The sequence below is a fragment of the Scatophagus argus genome, chromosome 24 (genome assembly GCF_020382885.2).
Source record: "Scatophagus argus isolate fScaArg1 chromosome 24, fScaArg1.pri, whole genome shotgun sequence".
In the NCBI taxonomy this organism is placed as follows: Eukaryota; Metazoa; Chordata; class Actinopteri; family Scatophagidae; genus Scatophagus; species Scatophagus argus.
Genome location: NC_058516.1, coordinates 3,861,319 through 3,872,327, shown reverse-complemented (window position 1 = coordinate 3,872,327; position 11,009 = coordinate 3,861,319). Strand labels below are relative to the sequence as shown.

General features: G+C 43.6%; 1 protein-coding gene across 1 annotated transcript; it reads right to left on the bottom strand.

The window, feature by feature from the left end:
* Positions 1-3,850: 3,850 nt before the first annotated feature.
* Positions 3,851-10,932, bottom strand: LOC124055602 (transmembrane protein 182-like). The gene is made up of 5 exons (XM_046382547.1): positions 10,501-10,932; positions 9,645-9,741; positions 9,425-9,553; positions 9,213-9,350; positions 3,851-7,464 (listed from the first exon to the last, which is right to left on the bottom strand). Exons 1-5 carry the CDS (start codon positions 10,681-10,683, stop codon positions 7,190-7,192), a joined length of 822 nt encoding a protein of 273 aa, XP_046238503.1. The 5' UTR covers positions 10,684-10,932; the 3' UTR covers positions 3,851-7,189.
* Between the last annotated feature and the right edge of the window lie 77 nt (positions 10,933-11,009).

Here is an 11,009-nt window from a genome sequence, read left to right as displayed (position 1 = left end):
ATGCTCTTTCTCAGTCACACTTTCTCTCCATTGCTCTCTTTGTCTTCCTCTCTATCGCACACACTCAATCATACCCAGCACAGAGTCATTTCCACCAACTTGGAGGAAGCAGAGGAACTCAATGCTCATAATTATACATCAATACAAACATATGTTTCCCAATCACAGATGCCATCCATGTGTGAAATGGGTGTCACACCGTTGGAGGTCTCATTATTTGTGAAGTGTGTGTGTGTCTCAACACTTTGGCGACCACCCACATGGGTCACAGTGACTATGTAATGTACGTCCTCTGCTGATAATCTCAAGCGGGGCTTTTGCATGCAGAGTGTACCAGACATCATATTCTATTTCCAACAACCTTCGTCTGATAGGGGGTGTGAAACTATCCTTCCTTCCTTGGGGAACGCATTTGTCATTCTTGGTGGATTTGTGATTCCTCTGGACATCAGTAGATGAGCTGTTCTCATTGGGTTTGTTTCTTTTTCACGCCTTGCATGCTCTTCAGTTGTCTTTTGGTGAGAATCAGCAATGACAATAGTTGTGGTGTTATCACAAAGAGCCTGTCTCACTCCACTACAGTCACACTCTGAATTGTTGGCTGCTTAAAGAGCAGTCAGCCTGACTCAAAGGACATGGACTCCAAGCTCACTCACTGGTGACTACTGCACATGTGTTCTTGCTTTCTGACTCTGTGATTGTCATTTTCAAACTGAAGGCTTGAGCAGCTTGCACACTCAAAAGATTTTTTTTATTATTTCAAAATGCAGTCTGCCAAGAAAGAATTAAATTTCTCCAGTTTGCTCACACAAAATTCAGGTGTCAAGCACTTCTTTGCCAAGGTTTTGAACAACAATGCAGCCCCAGGGCCTTTAAGGTCTCAGTGTTTAATTTGGGTTTTGTGGTAGAAGCATGTTTGTTAGGAATCAGCAACATTTAACTCATGTTAACAACTGAAGTGAGATGGAGATACGGGTGGCCTTGAATTACCGTGTCTTCAGAAGGAACAAATTTTAAATACAAGATTGCATCCAAAATAAGAAAATACGACAACAGTATATGATTTTGTCCAGGGCAGCATAAATTTAGGACAAGGACGTGTCCACACAAGTTGAAAAATGTTTCAGCATGAATGAAGAATTCTTACTCATCCATGGGCCATAGGAGTCTGCTTCACTAAATATAGAAATGAGTGAGGATGGAGGAGGATTTGGATTGCTAATCAGCTTTTGGCAGGCTCATTTTGGTTCAATACATTCTGGCAAAAACTACACTGTGTCTCAACACTGTATATTGTGTTCCGCCTTTGCTACAACAGTACCTGACGCATCCAAACATGTGTAGATGGGCCTTAGACTGGAGTTTAGTCTCATATTGAAGTCGCAACTTATTGCCATTTAGAGCAACAGACATGCAGCTGCCTCAATGAGCTTTAAATATCACTGTCTGCCCTTGTGTCTCAAATAGATGCTTGCACACAGACACATTTCTGTGTATGTATATCTATATCTATATCTATATATATATTCAAGGCCACAAATGTAGGGCTAATTGAAAAATGTTCACCAAAATAATCAAATTTAAAGCTTAAGAATGCACTGGAGCCCACATAACAAGCAGGGCACGCACACACATACAAGCAAACACAGAGAGCTTGTCTTGTTGCTCTGGAGTCCGTAACATGGTTTAACAGTCTCACAGGATCCATAAAACGCCCCCGAAGGCTTCATATAATCTCTCCTTTTTTCCCCCCACTTAATAGGAGATAATACAAGTGCGCACCCTGATGAATCAATATGCAACAGCAGCTTTAGTTTGATAATTAATACCAGTGTCGGAAATAGATTTGTGATTTGGCAGGGCAGGTCTGATATGACGCTGGTCTCCCCTCTTTCTCTTCGTCTCTCCCCTCTCGACAGCCAAAGTCCCCGTTCCACTCTGTATCCACATCCTATTGAACTAATCTCATTCATTTTTTTTTCCAAATGCGCTAATTCTTTGACTAAAGCCTGTTATCTCATTAAAGGCCCCGCGATGGGATTCGATGGCATCCTGACATCTGTATTCATTCCCCTCAAAATTAGTCCTGACACAAATTTAATGAAAAAACACTCAGAACAGTGGAGATTAGACGTCATGCCAAGTCTCAAAAAAGGGAGGGGGAGAAAAAAAACCCCATCTATTTAGGTTTAGTTACATTTTTGGAAGGGTGGATTAGCACTGTTCCTTTGGTGCCAGTAAGTCACCGTTTTTTTGCCGAGGTCTGTTGGCCTACCTCTTACTCACTTGTTTTGACTCTTTTCCACTCAATCCATAAGTCGGATTGAGATACTGAGGAGCGCACTGACTTTGCTTGTGGTGTATTCAGAGTGACTGCAACACTGAAGCGGTAATTCAATATCAAATGCTCTTAAAAAAGGTAAGAAAAGGTGAGGCGAGACAAAAGAGGAGCAGCCCTGGCCCTCTGTAGATAAATCCACAAGCCTGACAAATTGAGGATGCAAGGGAAGTGGCTTCCCTCTCCGATCAGCAACCACCTTACTTCCCACCCCGCCCCTCGCTTTCTCTACATCTCCCACTCCTCCCTTATTCCACCACCAACCTCAACCCCACCCCAACCCCCATCCTCTCCTCCTGCGCCATCCCCCTCGTCAAAAGCCTGTGTCGGCTGGGGTGCTGATAATTCCCTCTGTTTGAAAAAAAAAGAGAGATGAAAGCGCTCATGGATGAAAGAAACTTGGATTTAATCTTTCTTGCCGTCTTTCGCTCTCTCTTCCAGTACACGGTGTCGATCGTTTTCTTCTGCAAAAAGAGCGAGGAATGAGGAAGCGGCAGAGAAAGAAGAGAGGAAATAGATGGGAATGGGAAGAGGGTGGCGGGGTGGGGTTAGCAGAAACAGGGGTAAACCCATTTGGAGCCACAAGGTCCAGGTGAGGCAAGGTTGGACGAGTTCAATAGAATCAGTTTACCCTTCCAAATGTACACAGAGTGACCTGATGAAATGGTGGCCTGCAGAGAGAAGAGGGGCCAAGAGATAAAGAAAAGCCATCGTTTCCTCCTGTGCCTCATTTGGCCCTCACCACGATAAGGCCTTCAACTCTCAGGTATCTGTAGTCACAAGGTAAGAGGCCTGTCATAAAGGAGTGATAGAAAGACTACAGATGGCAGTGTGAGGAGAAAGAGGAGGGGGGAATGCAGTGCAGACACTATATAAAATAAGACAAACTATTAAGTGCTCATATTGAATCCGCCTGATGTCATTTGCCAGACGTGGTGGGTCAAAGATCCAACCAAAACCAGATACAAAAGAAGCTACTTTTTTATAAATTGCATCTTATCCAAATAAATCAGTGACTGAGGCTGCCATGAAGGCATCTGTACAGCCATGGGAGCAGCTGCTGGCCACAGAAACTGGTCGACATAGTGTGAAGCCTTGACCAGTTGTTTGTGCACCAGATGTCCTGTTGTTAAAAGTCTCCTGTTTTCTCCCGTTTTTCTTGAAAAACAAGTTAAATAAAACAAAAATAAAAACATTGCAAATATGTTTTTATTTGGCTGAGGCATGAAAGTTGGGTTATGGAGAAAGCTAAGGTGCAATAAATGCTGAATGGAAAAAGATCTATTTGGATAATGTTTTTCAGCACGTAGTGCCGCTGTTTTGTTTCAAATTTCAGGTGAATTTTTGATGAATTTCTTACACCATTTCTGGCTGTTGCTCAGCAAGCTGTCAAAAGTTTAAAAAAAATTGCACAACAACTATCATGCATGAGGATTAGACAAAGATTGTGGTTATGATGAAAAAGGCAAATGTGAATTACTTGTTTTTGATGAGACACAAACTCCAGTCAAATATGCAACACATCACCCACCAACCCAAACTCCTTTACTAGCCCTCCTCTATATATAAAACAGGCTTCCAACATGAGCTCTGAATGGAAATCATGAGGTGCCTAAACTGACTGTAATTGGACCCTGGGCCGGTGTTGGCCAAGGACACCTAATGGCTCAGAGCTAAACGAGGCTCTACTGACATGTTGCCTAACTGACTCACACTCAGTTTACTGTGACAACACCAGTTCTTTTCAGGCTTTGGTTTTCATGAACACACTGTGGCATACTTCGGCTCTATAATGGCAGATTTGCAAAGCTTTGACAATTTTCAAACTCCTACTGTACTATAAGAGTGAGAGAACACAGTGCCAGGCCACAGACCTCATTATCCACCACTGACTGGCCTGAATAGGTGAACTAGAAGGTTGAAAAAGGCAAAAGCAGACAGGAGGCGAAGGAGAAGAAAAGGTAAGATCTGTCAGCAGAGACACTGGGAATGGAATCACCTGTGACTCAAAATGATTTGAATGAAGAAAATAAATTAAGTCAAATTACAGAAAAGTTCAAGTAAAGAATAAAAGGAGAACGAGAAGCTCTTATTCTACACCCTGAGAACATACGCTGTCATAATAGAATTCATTATACAACTTCTTATTTTCCCTAACTCCTCATTTAAATATTTACCTGCAGTCAGCTGAAAACTTTGAAATGTAGACTATAACTTACACAACTTTTGGTCTTTTTTCCTAAATTAAGTTTCTAATATTGGTTTTCCAATTACAGCTTCTAAGGCCACAGCGAATGACATCTCAGCCCAGCTGTTCGCCATCTTAGCCCTTTTCTTGAATTGTTGTAAAAGCATATCATCGGCCCGAAGACACCAGCATCCTTCCAGGAGGGGAGTACGGCACAGCAGCAGTGGAGGTGTGGGGGTGTTGGATTTTATAGCCTGCAGCTCCCCGGCCCCACTCTGCCTGCCAGGGCAAGGAGAGCCCATATGGCATCCAAGCGTGGCTCTGGCCAGCTCGGGCTCATATGTATGGAAAACAAGGTCTGGAGAGGGAAGTCACAGGGGGTCATGCTAGTCAGAGAGGCAGCCCGAGGTCCTGGTTCAGGTTAGAAGGTCTTGGTTCAGGAGAAGAGGCTAATTTCTTCTACTTGGCTGAGCAAAGGCCTGAATAATTGTGCCCCCTGGGTTGGCCTGTGGGTGATGTGGAGGTAGAGTAGAGTGTTCCAGAGTGGGGAGCAAACAGGGGGAGGTTCAGGGAAGGTGGTGGGATCATAGAAAAGCTTGTGTCCAAGCCTTTAATGGCAGCTCATTATATTTGTTTTGTTTGTTTGTTTTTTTAATGACGTCCAGTACAGCGTGATTTGTGTTTTGCACACTGTGTGCTTGAGGTGACATTTTAAGCGTACATGACATGGCTCAGAGCACAGAAGGTGCAGCCTGGACATGTTTGGATTTCCAAATAGCTCTCCAGGAGACAGGGTCTTAGAGAAGGCCCGCATGATGGCTGCACAGTATCATGCTGAGGTTAAAGTGTCGACTAACCAACGTAGGTGACATTCCAGTAACAGCATTCTCACATTAGTACCAGTCTTAGTACTGTAAGTGCATAGTGTAACATGCAACACAAGTGAATGCAGCTCTTAGTCTGAAAAGTTGAACTGCAAGTAGTGAGCTGACAGGAGGTGCAGCTATTTTGGATTTGGAATAATAAAAATTCTACCAGCAAAAGTCAAAAGTAAGGAAGTAAATTAAACTTTGCGGTAAAATGTCTCAAAAGAAATAAAAGCGATGAGTTCGGGTGTCTTAAGTTGGTCTTCGGATGTCTCTGTTGCCCCCGCAGTAATTGCCGTGGACAGTTCCATCTACAGAGGACAAAAGACCCGGGGCGATGATGTGATGTAAAGTACTAGCACTGTTGGTGGAGAGTGTATAAATGTGTGCGAGTCCGAGGTTGACAGCTACAACAGTAGGCAACCACATCCACTCCCGGACCCGAGTAATGAATATGCCACGATCCTGCTTTCAAAGATTGAAATCAAGCAATATGACTGGATCTCCCCGCATTCATTAGAAAATAAAGATCGCCCTTTAAACCCCTGACTGCACTGGCTGCGTGACGAGGGAGAGGAGGTGACAGATGTTTAAACACGCTGATGGCCGGGGAAGTGAATGTGACATGCTCAGGTGTAATTATACTCACCTAGTTCACAGCGGAGATGAAGAAGAAGAGAAGGGATGGAGAGGCACAAGAGCGTCAGACATGGAAAAATATTGAAAGACTCACTGACGAGCAGTGTCAACTCTCTGCCTTCCCCTTTCTCTCCCTTTTGTCACTATTGTTGCAAGGTCTCACTTCTGTTTGCCTTTTCCAATTATCAAGGTGTGACTGCGGGCTTCCACGATCCCCTCCTCCTCCTAATATAATGTCAGACATACTGAACTTGAAGGGGGAGGGGAGTAGGATCATTTTCTTTTTGTTTGTCAGGAAAATTAAAGAAGTTGAATTAATTATCACTTACAAATTTCTCTCCTGCTTCCATCCTATGTAAGTATAATCTGATGCAAACACTGCAACTTTGCTGTGATGTTGTCGGACATCGTTGGAAGAAGTCGGGATGAAGTGATTTAATGAGGTTAAAAAAGACTCCAAACATTTTTGCTGGGATAACACTGCCCTCTCGTGGCTCTTTTGTGTTTTACAGGCACTGAGGTGTCCCTGAAGTGATGCTCCAGTCACAAAATGGATTATGACAGCCTAATTTATTATCATCTCCATCCTTCTGACCCAATTATTCCAGAGCTTCAACCTGATGTCCCGATGACAGGCAGGCCTGGACACACTCAATCTACTCAATCCCTCAGACCTACACACCAGCAGCCAGGCAGGCTTCTTCTCTCCACTTGTGTCAAAAATGATTCATCAGTTATAGGAATAATAATAATAAAAAAAAAAAAAAACAGAGTGGGAGTATTGGGGTATTAATCACAAAGGATCTGTTACATCGATTAAAAAAATCTTTAATAAAGGACCAGCTTCAAATTAAGGATTCTAATCATCCTCACTGATTGAAGAGAATCAGAAAGATCCACATCTGTGATCCTGAACTTTGGTTTTCTCCATGCAGTTAAACTGAACACTTGTCAGTCAAACCACTGCTGTCTTTTTGTTTCCCATTGTCTTTGACTCCTTCTGTCTGTCATATTTTAAGTAAGTCCTTACTTATATAAGTACTTATTTCCAGAAATTCTTAACACAACTAATTTAAAACCTTTACTTTAAAGCGGTTTGAAGAATTGAATTCTTTTTCTCCCTTCCGATTAAGTGGATCTTCAATATTCAATAGGGAATCACACATAGCCATCAGACACTGGAAGTTCAGGAATTTTGCCTCTTTTCTCCAGCTGAATCGCCTGAATACTCCGGCTGACCAGGAGGAAGAGCAGGCCAGCCAGAAGGCAGAAGAAGACAGCGACAGGAGCCAGCAGGAACGAGGGTCCGTGCTGGATGTTCAGGTGGAAGGAGGGGCAGCCAGAGACACTCTGATGGTGGGCAAACTGCTCCAGAATGTCCAAGACCTGGACCCACATCAGATACATCAGCACCACTGCCAGCAGGCTCAGACCTGACAGGAAGGAAGCGACAACCATCAGGCTTTCCTTCTTTCACCAGCCACTGAATGACGGTGTACTGTCGGGTTGTACGGCTTTTTAAGAGTAAAATTCAAGCACTTTTCAAGGGAGCTGAAGGAACAATATCTGCTAAATACACATGGTGACAAAAAAGATGTTTTATTCTTTTATAAAACTGACTTTTTAATAAAGTGATCCATTCATTTCCTGAGCACGAGTCTGCAGTCTTCACACACACACACACACAGACAGTTTGTTTATTATCTTTGCAGAGGATGTTTTGAAGAATCCATCCAAAAATAAATATATAAAGTCAAAACAAGTCAACAGCCTTTAAAACTCGGGACCTTGAACTAACCTGGGCTTGTTTTGTAAACTACTTCACATACAGGACAATCTGAAGCACACGCTGCCTCACAGATACACTATATAGACAAAAGTGTTCAGACAGGGGCAGTTTTTCAGGGTTTGGGCTCGGCCCCTGACTTCCAGTGAAGGGAAATCTTAGTGCAGTGCTTCAGCATACCAAGACATTTTGGACAATGCTATGCTTCCAACTTTGTGGGAAGGCACTTTTCTATTCCAGCATGACTGTGCCCCAGTGCACAAAGCAAAGCTCCATAAAGACATGGTTGGATGAGTTTGGTGTGGAAGAACTTGACTGGCCCACACAGAGCCCTGACCTCAACCCCATCCAACACCTTTGGGATAAACTGGTATGGAGACTGTGAGCCAGGCCTTTTGGTCCAACACCAGTGTGTGACCTCACAAATGCTCTACTGCATGAATGAGCACAAATTCCCACAGAAACACTCCAACATGTTGTGGAAAGCCCTCACAGAAGAGTGGAAGCTGTTAAAGCAGCAAAGCTGTCTGTGTGTTTAGAATGAGGGGTCATTAAAGTCCCTGTTGGTGCAATGGTCAGGTGTCCCAATACTTTTGTCTTTATGGTGCATGTTCTTGCTGTATGGATATTAACACATCTGATTTATGGTTGGAGGCAGCAACCACATTCTGGTGGTTTGGCAGCCATGACACAGCACATGTTGAGGATCAGCCTCACCATACTGAGTGACATGTTTGCAATGTTTGGGGAGTTAGACTTTCTCAAAAACCAGTGTCAAATTTTGATGTCTTTTGTTGAACATTCTGAATCACTGGCAGAAAATAAACTCTGGGAAATGTTTCTATCATTCCCCATTCCCCAGGGTTGTACCCTCACATGAGAAACTCAGGAGAAAGAGGAGAAGGTTGAGCCAAGACTCTCAACATGAGCACCAGAAGCAACAACCTCCCCATGAAAAACTTCACTAAAAACCAAACAAGCTCCTGAACCTGACACAGAGAGATGAAAATAAAATCACACACATAACCCCCACAGACACACACAACAGAGACTGATGTGTCTCCACACACACAACCATCAAACACTCACTCAGTCAAACTGAAGCTTTTAAAGGACTTTGTCCAGCTGCAGACGATGTTGGCTAACGAGCAGCCACCAGCACTCAGGCCCAGTCACAGTTAGGAACTCTTCTGACACTAAGCACAGACTTTTCTTGTTTTCATTTCCTTTTAAGCTCATATACTTATAAATACATTTTACCTTAATGTCTCTAGTATCTAATATGTCATTTTATACTTCTAAAACATCGTATTTGAGGGACATATGAGCTTTTCTGCTTTAACTGTAATGATTATCATTAAGCTCAGCTGTGAGCAATGACACCTGGTGACTTACCTCCAAAAAGCTGGAGGGCCCCTCCCACTTTAAATAGCTTGTGATTGGACAGGGGGCCAGCACAGATGACCACAAACCCCCCAGTGACTATGGCTGTCAAGCCTGTGACGAGGAAGATGCTCCAGAAGGTCCTGAAAACTGTCAGACGAGGAAAATGAGTCCTCAGGAAGGGACATGACCCTAAATTATTCATGCAATAAAATAATACCAACCAATGGCAGAGTGGTGCTCATAAGGTCCTGTGGGCAAACCACGAGGCTCCACCCGTGATCGCAGGGGCTCACTCACAGGGAATGGGAAGAGGAAGGCGGCCTGGCACAGCTTCGATGCTGGCTGGTTTGCTGAAGGGAAGGAGGCAGTTATGATGCTGTTGTGTTACCAAAACTGGAAGCGAAATCGCATTATGTTAAGTCTGCAAAGTGACGTCCTTACAGATCCAGAGGTCCCACATAGAGTATTCATTTGAAAGAGCCACGAAGGAGCATCGCCAGAACAGACCCTCATGGAAGATCCTCACATCATCCAAAGTCTGAAGAACCAAAAAGCCAACTGTGAACCGCTTTTTCATACATTTGCGTGTGATGAATTTGAAGAATATGTCACTGCATTACAGTCTAGAGTCACTGAATGCTAATATATCTTTGGCTGTGAACACAATAAAATAAGAATAGCATTTAAATAAAAGCCAGACTGGACAGGTGCTGCAGAATTACAACAGCAGACTGTGCAGAGAATCTGTGGCCATCAGCTTTCTGTAAATAGACGGAGTCTGACTGATGGTGCAAAGTGATGACAGCAGGGAATTCCTTCCCTTCTACGTGTATTGATGAATGAAGTCAGAGCTGGCATGCTTTGTTTGTATTGTGTGATTAAAATGACCAAATTTACCCCAAATTTCAAATGTGCTAACATGATGCATGGTGCAGAACTTCTTTCACTCTCATGTTTGCCTTTGATGGAGTTTCTCTTTAGTTCTCTTCTTGTTGAACCAGAATATCCTCATGCCAGAATAAAGTCATATTTTTGGGGAAAAAAACTGCAATATCGCAAGATTTTACTCTGTTGTACAAAACAGGCGAGAGAAGTCGGAGGTCATCTTTTACATGCCAGTGATGAAATAGCAAAAGTACGTGAATACCACCTTATTCTCAAAATCTCAGCTTTTGTTTTCATTAAACTTATTAATTCGTCGTCGCTTACTTTATTTCACCTTCTGCTTCAATCCCTCTGGTGCATTTCTTTGACTTGCCTCCCTGTTCCAAAGGAGCCACGCAAACAGTTTAAATACCTTCCTGCTGCTCTTCCCCTCTCCGAGGCCACTTGCTCCATGGCTTTCCTCTGGCCGGCTGCAGGACTCGGCAGCCAGCAGCCAGTACTCGGTCCCACAGGAGAGCAGCGTGAACAGAAACCCTGCTGCTCCGAAGAACAAAGCCAAGAAGAGCAGCACCTTCAGCCTCTCAGCAGGACTCATGTCTCAGCCGCAAATCTCTACTTTCCCTTTTCTTCTGCCATCTCTCTTTGCTTACAGCATTTCATGTTCAAATACATCGTAAAATTCTCATTTTCCACACTGCTGAATGTTATATGTGTGCCCATCAGTCATCACAATCACAGGTCTGTGGACGGCGCTTCCCTTGGCACACTGAGGTGCACAAAACGGTTCAGTGGAAATAAAGTCTTGCGTCACGTGTTCTGCAGGGATACAGTTACAGGAGGGGGTTTTCGCTCACACAAAAATAGCAGGGTTAAGTTAGCACAGCGGAAGTGACCACCCCCCCACAAGGCCAGAAGATAACC

Bases quoted from the DNA above. Each gene is read 5' to 3' on its own strand.
- LOC124055602 (XM_046382547.1), bottom strand. From the start codon at position 10,683: ATGAGTCCTGCTGAGAGGCTGAAGGTGCTGCTCTTCTTGGCTTTGTTC. The intron at 9,554-9,644 runs GTAAGGACGTCA...CCTTCCCTTCAG, and splicing joins TATGTGGGACCTCTGGATCT to CAAACCAGCCAGCATCGAAG. The intron at 7,465-9,212 runs GTAAGTCACCAG...CCTTCCTGTCAG, and splicing joins GGCCCTCCAGCTTTTTGGAG to GTCTGAGCCTGCTGGCAGTG.